Source organism: Lynx canadensis, chromosome C1, assembly GCF_007474595.2.
Source record: "Lynx canadensis isolate LIC74 chromosome C1, mLynCan4.pri.v2, whole genome shotgun sequence".
In the NCBI taxonomy this organism is placed as follows: Eukaryota; Metazoa; Chordata; class Mammalia; order Carnivora; family Felidae; genus Lynx; species Lynx canadensis.
In genome coordinates, this window is record NC_044310.1 from 156,547,217 (window position 1) to 156,564,749 (window position 17,533).

Below are 17,533 nucleotides of genomic sequence, written 5' to 3' on the forward strand. Positions count from 1 at the left end.
GGTGCCTTGATTTTCCTAAGAGGCTGTGAACCCACCTGTTTGTCAAGGCATATGAATCTATCCAAATAATACGACATACGTGTTCAGTGGAGCTTGGGTCCTTGAATGCTTCATTGCTGTATGTCCTCTTTCCTCAAAAGCTTGGCTAAGAGAAACAGTCGTGGTCATACAGTGCATTCGTTCCTTTTAAACTGTTAGATTACTGTGTCTTTCAAGAGCACAAGTGACAGTAACTGCTTGGACTACACTCTCAGCTCCTTGCTGACTGGTACTGGCACTTCCTATCACATGACTCTGAGCATCTGCTGAAAGCACTAGAAAAGGTAAGTGTTCAAAACTTAACTATGTATGTATGTGTAGGGCTGTTCGGAGAGTTTTGAAGTTTCTGAATACCTAAATGTAACTGCCTAGAGAAAAATTCATTGCAGGCTTTAGTACTAGGAAAAACTGTATTTCTCCTAACTTTAGAAAGGAAAAAACAAAAACAAAAACGAGTGGGCTGTACACAGACACCTCTTTGGATGAACTTGACCCTTGCATTCATACTGTTAACCAGTTCTTAATTTTCTCATTAAAAAAATCTTTGTCCTATTGTATGGATGTATATAAACTCTCTCAAATGCTAGCAGTAAAGATGTGGGACGACGGACATACATTAAACAGATATTGTATGATACTTATCACTATGTTGCAAAACAAGGTCCTCCAGTTATTCAGGTATGTTTGACTCTCTCAGAAGATGAGGGTCTTACACTATTTTCGTCTACAAGTTGTATAGAGTGTTAAGAACATGCTCTGAATATCAGAACCAGGGCCTTGGGAGACCAGCTCTGTAAGTAGCTTTGTGAAGGGCCCTGGAAAAGTCACTTAACCACTCCAAGCCTCAGGGCTAAAATGAATTGGCTGTAAGGAATTTTTTTGCTCTCATTCACTGTGGCCCTACTACATGGAGTGTGAATAATCATCAAACCTGATTCTCAGACTGAATGGATGCCTTGTTCCCTTTAGGGCACTTTTCCCTCCTTAGTTCTTGGGAGGCATGGGAGTGCTAAATCTCACTGCTGCCATGCAGGTGCTACCTGAAGGAGGAAGGAAACCATGTGACACCATCTCTTTGTGCAATACACTTTTATTTTCCTTTTACCTTTGCAGTCATCTTTGAGTAATTGTTGTGTAAACAATAGAATGGAATGAAATTACATTAAGTTGTATGCAAATGGCTCTAGAACACCTTAACAATTATGACAAGGCAATTATAAATAACTTTTCTTTCCTTAGTAATATATATTTGCTTTTTAAAGTACATTAAAGAGCTGCCATATCTAGGGTTAGCTAGGAAAGAGCAATGGTACCATCCTGGGAGCCCACCTCCCTGAAAGTTTAGACTCCAATTTTGAAAATCCTAAGGTTTACTATTCCTTAATATATAGTCAAGCAGAGGGCTACTTGGGTGAAAGTATTTATTCTCGAAACTTAACAGCATTTTACCTTTTTTTAGTCATTGCACAAAAACCCTTTCTATTTTTCACTCCATCTGGGTATTCTGCAGAATTTCAAGTAAAACTCAGATTCTGGTATCTTCAAGTTTATCACCTTTGGAATAACAAATCCTATCACAGAGAAGTCAAATCAGAGATGGGTACATAATTAGCAGTCTAATAGAATGGCAACATTTTATATAGCATTCTATATGTTCCAATGAAGCAAAACTTACATATGCCACTTTATGTAGAGGAAGTTTTAGATCTGAGACTATTCCAGAGTAAAGCAGCCTCAGGCACATTCTTAATATGAAAGTTTGCAAGGCACCTCCCTCTCCCAAGAGACAATCAGATTGTGGATTGGTTTTTAGGCAAACAAACCAAAAGAATAAGCATCTAAGTTCCTAATTCAGTCATTTCAAAAATCAAAAGTTATAAATACTCCAAAGATAGACCTGAATTTTTTTTTGTTTAAATAACAAGAGATTAACTGCAAGAAGCATATAATCAAAAACTTTTCTTCTTATAGCTAAGGTGTGTAATGCATAAATATATGAAAAATAAAATTCACAGTCAGTTTTAAAACTAGAATTCAAGTTTGGCTAATAAATCTTAATTTTATAAGTATATTAATTTCTAAATACAACATAAAAGAGGCAGTATTGTCAGATGTACAATTAAAGTAGAACAGAAAGAACAATGAAAGAAGAAATAGGCTTCTGATAGAAAAAATTCCTTTTGTTGCCAATAAATAGGACCACCTGAGTGTATTTCAGATTCTTTTCACTTAAGGGATATCCGAATTGATTGCTAAGAATATTAAATAGCTTTTGGAAAAATTAGCAACAGTCGTGCAGCTGTGGCATTTGCTTGTTCTCATACTGTGGATTGCTAGAGAATAAAGCAGAACTCGGAGTGTTGTAAGTTTAAAAAAATTCTTTTTTATCCCATGTCACTGAAGCCAGACTCTTCACAATCTTCTGATTTTGTGGGAATTGGGAGTGAGGGGGAGGGAGTAGGGGTGGGGGAGGAAGATCGAGGGAAATGGTGTGAGGTGGGGGCATGACAGATCAGGGGGAGATGTCAAGGGACATACATCAGCTGACACTCAACTGGGCAAACCCGATCAGCTTCACTTCGTCCGGAATCTCCGACCCATCACAGCCTGAAGCCTGAAAAGGGAAAAAGACACCTTCAGTGCCAGTTGATCCAAGCAAAGGCACAATCTGCGTGGGGCCAGTGTCCCATTTCTTCCAGCGCTTAATTACTACTGTAACAAATCTGGCCATCATGCTTGCTATGAAGTGCAGAAAACAGGGGTGCAGAGGGGGGAGGGATTTGTTCCCGTTAAAACACCACAATGTCTAGGCTTAAAGCCTTGAGACTGCCAAGAAAGTTATCTTAAATATACTTTCAAATTAGAGTTCCTTAATAATTTTAAAGGAATATTACAATAAAATATCTTGGAATAAATTTAGCCAAAAAGGTGAAAGACCTGTACTGTGAAAATAGTAAGACACTAATGAAAGAAACTGAAGACACAAATGGAGAGAGAAAATATCCATATCACCCAATGCAATCCCTCTCAAAATACCAGTAGTATTTTTCGCAGAACTAGGACAAATAATCATAGTTTATATGGAACCACAAAAGACTCCAAATAGCCAAAGCAATCTTGAGAAAGAAGGACAAAGCAGGGAGGTATCAAAATCCCAAACTTCAAGATATACTACAAAGCTACGGTAATCAAAACAGTATGGTAGTGGGACAAAAACACACACAGATCAATGGAACATGATAGCCCAGAAACAATCCCATACTTATATGGTCAATTAATCTACAACAAAGGAGGCAAGAGTATACAATGAAGAAAAGACAGTCCCCCCACAAACAGTGCTGCGAAAACTGGACAGCTATGTGCAAAGAATGAAACTAGGCCACTTTCTTACACCATACACAAAAATAAAATGAATTGAAGGCCTAAAACCATAAAAATCCTAGAAAAAAAACACAGGCAGTAATCTCTTAGACATCAGCCCTAGCAACATTTTTCTGGACCTGACTTCTCAGGCAAGGGAAACAAAAGCAAAAATAAACTATTGGAACTACATCAAATAAAAAGCTTTTGCACAGCAAAGGAAACCATCAACAAAATGAAAAGGCAACCTATTGAATGGGAGAAGATATTTGTAAATTATATATTGGATAACAGGTCAATAATCTAAAATATAACTTCTACAATTCAACAACCAAAAAATACATAATCCAGTAAAAAAAAATGGGCAGAGGACCTGAGTAGGCATTTTTCCAAAGAAGACTTACAGATAGCCAAAATATACATGAAAAGATGCTCAACATCACTCATCATCAGGGAAATGTAAATCAAAATCCAATGAGATATCACCTTATACCTGCCAGAACGAAAGGATCAAAAGACAAGAAATAACAAATGTTGGCAAGGGTCGGGAGAGAAGGTAATTTTTGTGCACTGTTGGCGGGGAATGCAGTGGTACAGCCACTGTGGAAAACAATATGGAGGTTCCTCGAACAATTAAAATAGAAATACCAGTAGTTCCACTACTGGCTATTTACCAAAGAAAATGAAAACAGTAATTTGAAAGGATATATGCACCCCTATGTTTACTGCAGCATTATGTATAATAGCCAAGATATCAAACCAACCTAAGTGTCTATCCACAAATAAATGGATAAAGATGTGGTATATGTATATACACTGGAATATTACTCATCCGTAAAGAGGAATAAGATCTGGCCATTTGCAACAAGGATGGACCTAGAGGATATTATGCTAAGTGAGATAGTCAGAGAAGGACAAATATCGTATTTCATTTATATGTGGAATCTAAAACACAAAACAAATGAACAATGAAACAGACTCTTAAATACAGAAAACAAAGTTGGTGGTTACCAGAAAGGAAGGGGCTGGGTGGATGGGCAAAATTGGTAGAGGGAATCAAGATGTACACACTTCCATTTATTAAAAAAAATTATGAAAATGAGCACAAGCGACTTAGGTCATTGAGGGTAAACCTGGTTTTTACCAAAAGGTGTCTTAATACTGACAAAAAAAAAAAAAAAGAAAAAAAAAGTGGTTACCAAGTAGTTGAATGGCTCATGATAGATAACTTATTTTTCCATGACAGAGTTTTGTTTATAATATTTTAGAACATTTATTGCCTAAAATTGGCCCAAATTATAGCATGTCAAATATTTTGATTTTTCTTCAAAATTAAAAAGTGAAAACAAGTCACTGTCCATCAAACCTCTCACTTGTCCTCATTCAAGTGTTTTTTTTTTTTCACTTCCCTCTCTTTCCTACACATGCATGTGCACACACACACACACAGTACTCAGATCACCATTCCAGGCTGCCTCTTCAGAGTACATAAATCAGAACCAGACATTATGTAAGTACCACAAGTAGGGAGAAAAATGATGAATGACTGAGAATGGGCAATTAATCACTAAAGGGCCATCCAAACTTTTTCTTGGCCTAATTCCTGCTAAATTATTGTCAAAACAATTAGTTTCCCATGTAAAAAAAAGCCCTTTCCAATCATCACAATGAACCGCTCTGCGCTGCTCCAAAAAACAGTACATAAACTCAGCCCTTTGTCAACCTCAACATTCTCCCTTACAATAAGCAGCTAATTAGAACATATAACTTGAATATTTTTAAGTAATTATCTTTAAAGTAATGGTGTCAGCACTTACACTGTTGATTTTCTTATATAAGCATAAAGGGTAGAAACGTTAGTTGACATTTAAAGAATTTACTCTGTCCCTGTCCAATGATTTCTCTAGCTTTACTCTGACAAGATATTCAGTAAAGGGCAGCAAGATCAAAAACGTTCCTTTCCTTATCACTTTTAACAAAGTAGTACAGGCACAGGAGGGTTGTCAGATAAGGTATTTTCCCGTGGGTGTTTGTCATACAAATACTATGACACTCAACCCCCACCACCACTTTTCTTGTTCCACAAGCCCTGTTTGTGTATCTCCCTAAACCTTCCTCTGCTATGTAGTTACTGCTGACTGACTTACTGCTCACTTACTCAATGCAGTGAATGGGGGCAGACACAACGCATGTAATTAATAGGCAAATGACAAACACCCCAGGAGCACCAATAGCTGCTGGCAGGGATGAGGAGGGAGCAGACAGTGTGAAGCTGTGAAGCGCATCCCTGCATGTCAAAGATACATCAGAAATTTGGCAGTGGGACGAGCAGGAGGTTGAAATGACCCGAAATAAAAACAAAATATCCAATAGTGGTTAAGCCAACTAGACATGAAAGAAAAATCTTAAGTCCCTCTTGTGAAGAGTAGTGGAAGTGAGAATTTACAATGCAAGTGGGTGATCAAACCAGTGGTTATTGTGGGTACGTCACACAGGGAGTCCACCTGTCACCCTCAGTCCCAGCGCCTACCTCCCCCAGCGACACTGGAACATTCGGTTTCCTGGCAAAGAGGCACAGACCAGGTTGCCTGGCTTTGAGTCAGGCACTCGGCTCTTCTTCTCCCACTACCCTGCTGACTCTCTCTTAACCAAGGCTGAGTCCTTGCCTCTCTCACTGTGGCCTGCAAAACACTGAGGGCAATATGCAAAAGATTCTGGAATCTTTTTAAGGGACCAGAGACCCTTAAAGCAGCAGTTCTCAAACTTCTTGGTCTCAGGTACTCTTTATACTCTTAAAAATTATCAAGGACTTCAAAATCTTGTGCTTTTGTTTTGTTTTAAATCATTCATCACCATCAAGTGGGATTTATTCCTGGGATGCAAGGCTGGTTCAATATTCACAAATCAATCAATGTGATACAACATTAAGAGAAAGGAAAAAAAAAAACGTATCATTTCAATGGACACAAAAAACACTTGACAAAGTACAACCTTCATTCATGATAAAAGTCTTCAACAGAGTAGGTTCAGAGGGAACATACCTCAATATAATAAAGGCCATCTATGAAAAACAGTTAACATCCTTAATGGGGAAAAACAGCTTTTTCTCTAAGGTTAGGAACAAGACAAGGATGTCCACGCTCCCCACTGTTATTCAACATAATACTGAAAGTCCTAGCCACAGCAATCAGACAACAAAAATAAATAAAAGGCATCCAAATCAGTAAGGAAGAAGTGAAACATTCACATTTACAGATGACATGACACTATTTATAGAAAACCCAAAAGACCCCACCAAAAAACTACTAGAAGTGATCAACAAATTCAGTAATGCCACAGGATGCAAAAATCAATGTACAGAAATCTGTGGTATTTCTATATACCAATAATGAAGCAGCAGAAAGAGAAATTAAGAAAACAATCCCATTTACAATTGCTCCAAAAATACTAAGATACCTAGGAATAAAATACTGATGAAAGAAATTGAAGAAGACACAAAGAAACGAAAAGACATTCCATTCCCATGGACTGGAAGTACAAATATTGTTAAGATGTCTATTCTACCCAAAGGAATTAACACCAAAATACCACCAGCATTCTCCACAAAACTAGAACAAAAATCCTAGAATTTGTATAGAACTACAAAAGACCCTGAGTAACCAAAGCAATCTTGAAAAAGCAAAGCTGGAGGCATCACAATTCTGGACTTCAAGTTAGACTGCAAAGCTGTAGTCATCAAAACTGTATGATACTGGCACAAAAACAGACACATCGATCAATGGAACAGAGTAGAAAACCCAGAAATAAACCCACAATTATATGGTCAATTAATCTTTAACAAAGCATAAAAGAGTATCCAATGGGCTAAAGACAGTCTGTTCAACAAATGGTGTTGGGAAAACTGGACCATTCTCTGACCCCATATACAAAAATTCAAAATGGATTAAAGACCTAGACATGAGATCTGAAACCATAAAAATCCTAGTAGAGAACACAAGCAGTAACCTCACTGACACCGGCCATAGCAACTTCTTACTAAATAAGTCTGGGGCAAGAGAAACAAAAGCAAAAATAAACTATTGGGACTTCATCAAAATAAAAAGTTTCTACACCAGCAAAGGAAACAAAACTAAAAGGCAGCCTACTGAAAGGGAGAAGATATTTACAAATGACATCCAATAAAGAGTTAGTATCCAAAATATATTTTAAAACTTACAGAACTCAACATGTAAGAAACAAATAATCCAATTATAAAATGGGCAGAAGACACAAACACACATTTCTTCAAAGAAGATTAGATAGATGGCCAAGAGACCCATGAAAAGATATTCACATCAATTACCATCAGAGGACTGCAAATCAAAACTACAATATGACCTCATAACTGTCAGAATGGCTAAAAGCAACACAAGAAACAACAGCTGTTGGCGAGGATGTGGAGAAAAGGAACACTCACTATTGGTGGGAATGCAAACTTGTGCAGCCACTACGGAAAAGAATATGTGGGAGTTCCTCAAAAAGTTAGAACTACCCTATGATCCAGCAATTGCACTATGGAGTATTTACTCAAAGAATACAAAAACACCAATTCAGAAGAATACGTGCACCTGTATGCTTATAGCAGCATTATTCACCGTGGCCATGATATGGAAGCAGTCAAGCATCCACTGATCGATGAATGGATAAAGAAGATGTAGTATGTTCATATATATGTATACATATATACATATACATACATACATACACAAACAAAATATTATTCAGCCGTAAAAAGAATGAAATCTTGCTATTTGCAATGACATGGATGGAGCTAGACAATATAACGCTAAGCAAAAGGAGTCACAGAAAGACAAATGCCATATGATTTCACTCATACGTGGAAGTTAAGAAACAAAACAAATACGCAAAGGGAAAACAAAAAGAGACAAACCAAGAAGCTTAACTCTTGACCATAGAGAACAAACTGATGGCTACCAGAGGAGCATGGGTGGGGGGATGGGTGAAATAAGCAATGGGGATTAAGGAGGGCCCTTGTGGTGAACACTGGGTGAATGGAAGTGCTGAATCATAACATTGTTCACCTTGAAACTAATGTAACACTGTATGATAACTACACTGGAATCAAAATAAAACTTAAAAAGCTTATGTTTTTGCAGGTTACATTTATTATATTGACTATTTTAGAAATTAAAACTGAAAATTTTTTAACATTATTGAAGTCATGTTTAAAGTATTTTTAAGTATTAAAATAATTAAAAACAAACATGGTTATGTAGATTATATTATACTGAAGGTCTCAGAAATTAAAACTGAGAAATTTCTGAATTATTCATTTACGACTTCATTAAATCTAATAATAAACCCACTACATGCTAGCATAAATAAAATCATGAAAAATAGCCAGTTTACCCAAACTGAGTGGCACTGCTTTATATTTTGCAAATCTCTTTAATGTCTTGCTTAATGGAAGATGGTGAGATTTCCCTATCTGCTTCTACATTCAATCTATTGTTTTAGGTTGTTTTCCTTGAAGTATATATAAGAAAATCCAGCCTCATATAAATATGTAGTTGAAAAAGGGAACAAATAGAATTTTAAAAGTCTTTCTGATAATTGTGGATATTGTTTGTTACTACTTTGAGACTTTCCAAGTGGAGTTTCCTAAAAGTTAGTTGCGACGTGGAATCTGAAACCATAGTATTGAAATTTCATTCTCTGTTAGATTAAAACCATTAGTCTATCTTGCGTTTTGAATTGATCTTTTTGCCCAGGTATGACTTTTCGGCATCACTGAATTATGCACATCTTCCACTGCTGACACAGTTTGTTCTATAATCTCTATGTCTCAATACACCATGCCAACCAATCATGTTCAAAACTATCACATATCACTAATCTCATCAGAAAAAGTAAGTACTGGGATGCTGTCAAGGTTACAGGGGCAGATGCAAGTTTTCCAAAGTCATTTTCCTGCTCGAAAGCTGAAATTTATTATCGAGGACAAATATGGCCAGTTGTTTTCCTTAAAGCGCCAGGCTTACTTGGTTCATGTTGGAAAAATGTCTGCCAATTCCTTAGTCTGAACAACCACATTTTGTCAGTTACTCTTCCAAATAAAATTAGTGTTCCATGGGGAAAAACATGGCTAGTTCAGCTTACAACTCAACCTCACAAGAGCTTTTCCTGGAGACAACCACTATCCTTCAGTATACAAGCATACCTTGTTTTATTGCACTTCACTTTGTTGCCTTTCACGGATACCACATTTTTCACAAACTGAAGGTTTGTGGCAATCCTATACCAAGTAAGTCTATTGGTGTAATTTTCCCAAAAGCATTGGTTCGCTTCGTGTCTGTGTAATATTTTGGTAATTCTCACAATTTTTAAAACTTTTTCATTACATTTGTTATGGTGATATGACATCAGTGATCTCTGAGGTTACTTTTGCAGTTGTTTTGGGGCCCACGAACTTAACTCATAAATGTTGTGTGTGTTCTGACTGTTCCACTCACCTCTCTCCCTCTCCTCAGGCCTCCTGATTCCTTGAGACACAACTGTATTGAAATTGGGCCACTTAATAACCCTACAATGGCCTCCAAATGTTCAAGGGAAAGAAAGAATCACACATCTCTCACTTTAAATTAAAACCTAAAAATGATTCAGCTTAATGAGGAAGGCATGTCAAAAGCAGAGACAGGCCAAAAGCCAGGCCTCTCACAAGCTGTGAATGCCAAAGTTCAAAAAAAGATCTTGAAGGAAATTGAACATACACTACTCCAGTGAACACACAAATGACAAGAAAGCAAAACAGCCGTCTTAACTGCTGATATGAAGAAAGATTTGGTGGTCTGGATACAAGATCAAATCAGCCACCACATTCCCTTAAGCCAAAGCCTAATCCAGAGCAAGGCCCTAACTTTCTTCAATTCTTTTAAGTCTGAGGGAAGTGAGGAAGTTGCAGAAGAAAATTTGGAAGTTAGCAGAGGTTGGTTCATGAGGTTTAAGGAAGGAAGTTATCTCCATCACATAAAAGTACGAGGTGAAGCAGCAAGTTATCCAGAAGATCCAGCTAAGAGAATTAAAGAAGGTGGCTACTCTAAACAACAGATTTTCTGTGTAGACAAAAACAGCTTAAAAATTTTTTTTTCATGTTTTTGAGAGAGAGAGAGAGAGAGAGAGCGTGCATGAGCAGGGGAGGGGCAGAGAAAGAGGGAGACACAGAATCTGAAGCAGGCTCCAGGCTGTGAGCCGTCAGCACAGAGCCCGATGCAGGGCTCGAACTCGCAGACCGTGAGATCGTGACCTGAGCTGAAGTCGGATGCTTAACTGACTGAGCCACCCAGGCGCCCCCAAAACAGTTTTCTTTTGGAAGAAAATGCCACTTTGGACTTCACAGCTAGAGAGGAGACGTCAGTGCCTGGCTTCAAAGCTTCAAAGGGGACAGGCTGACTCCTCTTAGGGGCTAATGTTAGCTGGTGATTTTACATTGAAGTCAATGCTCATTTACCATTCCAAAAATCTTAGGGCCCTTAAGAATTATGTTAGAGCTATTTATAGAATATGTACTCTATAAATGGAACAACAGCACATTGGCTTACAAAATGGTTTATTGTGGGGCGCCTGGGTGGCGCAGTCGGTTAAGTGTCCGACTTCAGCCAGGTCACGATCTCGCGGTCCGTGAGTTTGAGCCCCGCATCGGGCTCTGGGCTGATGGCTCAGAGCCTGGAGCCTGTTTCCGATTCTGTGTCTCCCTCTCTCTCTGCCCCTCACCTGTTCATGCTCTGTCTCTCTCTGTCCCAAAAATAAATAAACGTTGAAAAAAAAAAATTAAAAAAACCAAAATGGTTTATTGAAATATTTGAAGCCCACTGTTAAGAACTGCTCAGAAAAGATTCCTTTCAGAATATTACTGCTCACTGACAATGTACTTGGTCACCCAAGAGATCTGATGGAGCTGGACCATGAGATTAATGTGGTTTTCATGCCTGCTAACACAATATCCATTCTAGAGTCCATGGGTCAAGGAGTAATTTCAACTTTTGACCTGAGCCAAAGTCAGACACTCACCTGACTGAGCCACCCACGTGCCCCTTAACTTTCAAGTCTTATTATTTAAGAAATACTTTTCATAAGGCTATAGCTGCCACAGACAGTGATTTCTCTGATGGATCTGGGCAAAGAAAATCGAATACCTTCCAGAAAACTTCACCTTTCTAAATGCCATTAAGGGCATGAGTGACTCTTAGGAAGAGGTCAAAATGTCTACATTCACAGGAATTTGGAAGAAACCGTTCCCAGTCCTCATGGATGACTTTGAGGGCTTCAAAGTTTCAGTGGAGAAAGTAACTTCAGATGTAGTAGAAACAGCAAGAGAACTAGAATTAGAAGTGGAGCCTGAAGACGGGACTGAATTGCCACAAGGTCAGGATAAAATCTGAGCAGATGAGGAGTTGCTTTTTATGGATGAGCAAAGTGGTCTTGAAATGGAACCTACTTCTGGTGCAGATGCTGTGAAGACTGCTGAAATGCCAACAAAGGATTTAGTATATTCCACCTCAAACCTGCGTCCGCTTTGGAACCACTGGAAATTTGAAAATCTACACTGCCATCCCAGAGGTCGTGAATGAATTGGTCTGGGGTGTGGCTTGGGTACTGGGATTTTGAGCTCCCTTGATGACGCAAAAGGTCAGTAGAGTTGGAACCACTGTTCTACCTGAGTGCTTCCCAAAGTGTGAAGCACTGAGTTAGCTCCATGTTTCCTATAAAGCAGTTTCCTCAAACCTTAGCATCACCTTAGGTGATGCTTAGCAAACCTTAGCATCACCTGGAGAGCTTGTTAAAACCGATTCCTGTGCCCCGCCCCCCAGAGACTCTGATTCATTAGGCCTGGGATGTGGCCCTGGAAGGCTACATTTTTATCAAGTTTCCAGATGAAGCAGACACTGCTGGTCTGGGGACCACACCTGGAGAACCAGTGTCTCAGACTGGAGCAGGAGGCTCAGAGAGGCTACCTGGATCTTCTTGAACTGATAGGTTCCCTGAAGATTTTTCTTACCTTACTCCCCTTTCAGGAGGGAGAAAAAGTTAATACTCTTAAGTAGTTTTAAATCTCATTTTGGTCTTTGCTTTACCCGTGCTTCAGGAAATGCTGCCTTCCGTTATGCAGCCTCCAACTACACCTGAGCTGAAAGCCTCGAAAACTAAGGCCCGTTAGTCATTAATTGACAAAATGCCTGTGAAAATCACTGTACGTAATGCATGTTATTAAACTTCAGTATCTAAAATCTACAATGCTCATGTAAATGTGTACCAACTGGATGTTAGTTACATATACTCACAATTTGTATTCTTTAAGGGCAAATTATCTTTCGTATTTTTATTAATGCAATTTCAAAAATTCCACGTCGAAAGCAGCAAGATTCAATTACTTTATAAGACTGCAAAGGAGCAAATTTAAAAATGCCTTAAAAGGCATTTATGGAGACTTGTCTCAAGGCAAGGCTTACGACAATCAACAAAGAGGCAGTACTGAGATGTTAAACTGAAAGCATGTTACACTTGAGCTGAAATGCCCTCTGTGCTTGAACCACTTTGTTAAAAGTGTTACATATGAAAAAGGTTTCTGATCTTCCTGCCTCTGGTCATGCCAACAATGGAAATCTAGCTTCATCTGACTTACAATAAGTGAAGTACAAGATCTCGCTGGGCAAGGAAAAAAAGTAAACGCTCTTCTTGATATAACCAGTATCTTTGCTCTCTGGGCCATTGTTTTTCTTATGTAAGCAGATATATAAGGACAGACACCTTTTCAAACTTGAGCCATATAATTTTAATAGTGGTGGGAGAGTAGAGAGAAAAGAGATCAGAGACTGAACTAGCCACAAAACAGCATGTTTCTCAGCTGTGGCTAAATACTGGAATCACCAGGGGATGCTTTCAAAATGCCCCAAACCCAGGCTGCACCAAGAGTAATTACACTAAAGATATCTGGCATGGGACCCAGGCAGCAGTGATTTTTTTAAAGTGCCCCAACCACCCCCCGAGTAAACCACTGTTCTGTGAGGTAAAGAACCACAGCAGCAAGATACAACTTGTTCTTTAGACGATTTTCAGGCTCCTGACACTCTCCCTTAGAAAGCAAAAAAAGCTTGGAGATAAAAATGATAAACAGCTGAGAGATAAAAGGACCACGAGCAGCAGTAGTTTTTGAGGAAAAGTGCTTCTGAAATCCTTTGATCTTTTATTCTTCAAGGAAATAGCCAAATGGATGAACGAAGGCAAATGCGTTTGAATCTCTGTGGTTTCGCCAGGATGTTAGTGTTCCACAGAAGATTAGGCCAAGAAGCAGTTCAAATTAGCTCTATCAAGTGGCTCTCAAACTGGCTGGCAAGTGGTAACAACAAAGAGACCCCCTCAGGTTTAACTAGGGCTGGATAGAGAGGTGAGTGACAGAAATAGAAGGACGCTCCTGAGTCTGGCTTTATTTAACATCTTAAGCTACCTTTTGGGAAAAAAGCCATTAATTTCCATTTACTGGGAACAGCACATTACTACATTCTCAAGCTATCAGGGAAAGGGAAGATGTGTATGGGTTACACATACAAGACTGTCTTACAAGACTCCTGTGCCAGACAGGCCAATGCTACTCAATCTGCTTAAAGCACAGAAGACAATCCGTCTCAACTGCTGTCAATATGGGGTTCACTTACCCAGAATCACACAGTTAGTTCTTCGACAAAAGTTCATTCTTAGAGGCAGGACCCCCGCAGCCTTGTGGCTTTATGGTCATCCAAAAGGAGGAATCCACAAAGAAACAGAAAGCCATAAAACCACAAGGCTGCAGCGTCCTGTCTCTAAGAATGAACTGTTGTTGAAGAGTCGGGGCTGTGATGCGAGACCAGAGTTGAATTTGCAGTGCCTGCAACTGTATGATCCTGGGTAAGTGAAGACGCTGCACAGAGTCTCGGATTCCTAGAACAGAAAATGAGCCTGATGATATCACCATCTTGTGGGATCGTGAGGACTAAATTAACCGAGGTGGAGTATGTGAAACACTTCACGCACTGTCTGGCAAACAGTGGATGCATAAGAAAGGGATTCTTGTGATTTTTGCAGGCAAGCCCAAGGAATTTTAAGGGACTCTACAAACAGGGCATGAAGCAGAAGTCCCCATCCTAATCATTTTGCAGGGATTAAAACAAATGGCAAGGAAAAACCAATGATGGCTAGTTTTTCTAAATGAGGCTGGTATTATTCTGCTGTGTGCCAGCCACTGTGCTAGGCATTGTGGGTCCAAGGCAGAAGCCTCTGGCCACTGGAACCTCTAGACTTCTTAAGAGGTATGAACTCATGGGGGAGAATGGAGGATCATATAAGCCAGGACTGGATGTCAGAGAAGGCTTCCTGGAGAAAGCGAAAGGCCCAGGAGAAAGTTAGAACATGCTGAGGTGTGGGGAGACGACGAAGCAGCCTGGAGAAGTTGGAGGAATGTCTAAGTAAGAGGAGGAAGCACATGCAAAGAGGCCAGCAGATGAAGCCAAGAGCAGATAGGGAATGAGGGGGAGAGAGGTGGGGAGAGTGAGGGCAGACCCAGAAAGGTAGGGCAGGAACCTTAAAGGGAGGTCTGGTCAGGGGTCTGAGTTGTAGTAGAGGGCAGTGGAGAACCACTCAAGTATTTGGAGCGCTGTGCACTGTAGAAGCACTCTGGCCACAGCCACAGTGTGGTGAATGGAGCCAGAGGCTGGCAAACCGTAGGCAGGAAGATCTGTTTAGGGAGATAAGAGGATCCCACAAGGGTGCTGGAAACGGGGATGAAGAGGACAGAATCATGTGAGAGAATCTGGAGAAGCAATAAATTGATTCAAGTAGGAGATGAGGGGAGTTTTACATTATTCTTACTTTTTAGAGAAGGTATAGTAGGTGTTTTTGTGTGTTTTTTTTAATATTTATTTTTGGGAGAGTGCAAGCGGGGGAGGGGCAGGGACAGGGGCGGGTGTGTGTGTGTGTGTGTGTGTGTGTGTGTGTGTGTGCGCGCGCGCGCGCGTGTGCGCGTGGAGGATCCAAAGTGGGCTCTGCCCTGACAGGCTGACAGCAGCAAGCCCCATATGGGGCCTGAACTCACGAACCCGCAAGATCATGACCTGCCCTAAAGTAGGACGCTCAACTGACTGAGCCACCCAGGCGCCCCTATTGTAGCTGTTTTTATAAGACCTTCAGTAATAGGCAAAGGGTGGGGGGTTGCTATTCCTGTTTCATAGGTAAGCAAGTTTAGCGAGTGTGGGGCTAAGCCAGCACAAAAGCTCTAATCTCTTATCTCTGTTTGCATATTCAAAATGAGACCGATCTTCTGGAGGTGGTGTGTTATAACTTCTTTGTTATGGTATAAAAAATGAATAAAGAAACATTAATATTGGCTTGAAATCCTGACACAGGGTACCGTTTTCTCCATCAGTACATTCTCATATGAGTGAAATATGTTCACAAAGATGTAGGCAGCTTAGAATCATAATAGAGGTGACAGAAATGTTGTAAACCAGAAGATGGGTTTTTCAATTTGTTAATTTTATCATTCTGTGTCTGAGTAAACCGTTCTTTTTGTTTTCGAAACAAATTTCTTCAGATAAATTCTTTCTGTGAGAATCTTTGTGTTTTGCTTTCATCCCACAGCCTAGCCATATGAAATCAGGCGAGAGGCAAGACCCAGAAAATTCATTAGCACAGGGCTAACATTTACTGTAACTGATCATTTTCATGTCTTTGGCCGTGTACACTTTCCATTAAATTTTCACAAGAAATAAAAAAGACAGATCATCAATACATATTGTGCACAGCAAAGTGTTAGTCATTTATATCTTAAATTGCTTGTGGCATTCTGACTGGCTCTCGATAAGATTCATAATTTTAAAATGAGTCACTTAATGTACTGTTTGCTCAAACTTTCAGGAAAATAGTCACTTTTGACTGTTTGGACTTCTATTTCCGGCCATGGTCACCGTGTCTCTTGGTTTTAGAATGACGCCAGAATGCTCAGGATCTATATCTTTATGGCCACGCCAGTTCTCACATTTCAAGTCTGCTAGAGCAGAAAAACTGCTGGAACACCTCTTCTCTACGAGAATCTATTGCTGTGATTTGAAATGGGGAGTTAAAATGTTAGGTCTTTGTTCACAAGCCTTCAGCGAGTAGTTCTACAATCGCTTCCAATTACCTAAACCATTTCTACAACAATCAGCCTCAATTTTTAAAAGTTAGAACCACTTGGCTTTCACTCTGGGAAACCTTTATTAACAGTGTTGGTTGGAATGAAGTTTAATTTTGTCTGTATGGTCAAGGTGCCATACAAACTGGAAGCAGAACGATACAGGCTTCAAGATTTCTCCAGTGACCCCTCTTAAAGATGTACTGGGAAGCAAGCTACACTCATGGAAGAGTAAACTCCCGGACATGGTCAGAAAATGTTCCCAGATGTTAAACAGGCAAATGACAGATGCAAAAATGGATCCCGAAAGAAAGCAACAATAGCAACAACATCGCAGAGCAGGTTATTAAACTGTTACTGTTCCTTGCTGGCAGAGCATGGCAAAATATTTACCTTCTTACCAGAACTTTCAACTTACCAACTTAAATGTCAGTGTTTTTAAAGCTTTGGGATCATCTACAATCTTCTGTAAATTAGCAGCCACTGAAAAATACAAACATGGAGAAACATGTCCAAATTATTTACAATAACACTGGATTTTCACATTGATGATTCAGAAAATCTGACTAATCATGCAATAAGCTACAGAATTCTTTCTTTCACATTTACAAAGTCCATATAAATAACCAAATTAGTCTCATGCATTTTCTCCAATTTATATCTTCAGTGCATCTGAATTAATCACTACACATTGAGCCCACATTTCACAAAATAAAATGGGAAATTACTTTCCAATGGAAAGCAGAGGTGACAGCAGCTTCCACTCTTTTTTTTTCCACCACTTGGTTTTTCTCAAGGCTCATTACTACAAAATTTAGTAGCCAGCAGAGGGCAGCACAAAACAAAGAGGCGAGGTATTACAAAGAAGTGCCTCTCTGAAAGTCCTAGGTCAGTACATTTGAACCTTTCTCTGATAAATTCACTCAATTCTCTGCA

The 17,533-nt window shown here is 39.5% G+C and overlaps 1 protein-coding gene across 2 annotated transcripts in view; it reads right to left on the minus strand.

Annotated features, from left to right (window-relative positions):
* Window positions 1-1,111: 1,111 nt before the first annotated feature.
* Window positions 1,112-17,533, minus strand: part of STK39 (serine/threonine kinase 39) — a 315,140-nt gene continuing 298,718 nt past the window's right edge. For both annotated transcript variants that reach the window (XM_030323833.1, XM_030323834.1), the window contains exons 17-18: window positions 17,016-17,080; window positions 1,112-2,653 (exon numbers count right to left, since the gene is read on the minus strand). In XM_030323833.1, the coding sequence (XP_030179693.1) occupies window positions 2,579-2,653; window positions 17,016-17,080 (140 nt within the window). In that variant the 3' untranslated portion in view covers window positions 1,112-2,578. The remainder of the gene's footprint in view (window positions 2,654-17,015; window positions 17,081-17,533) is intronic.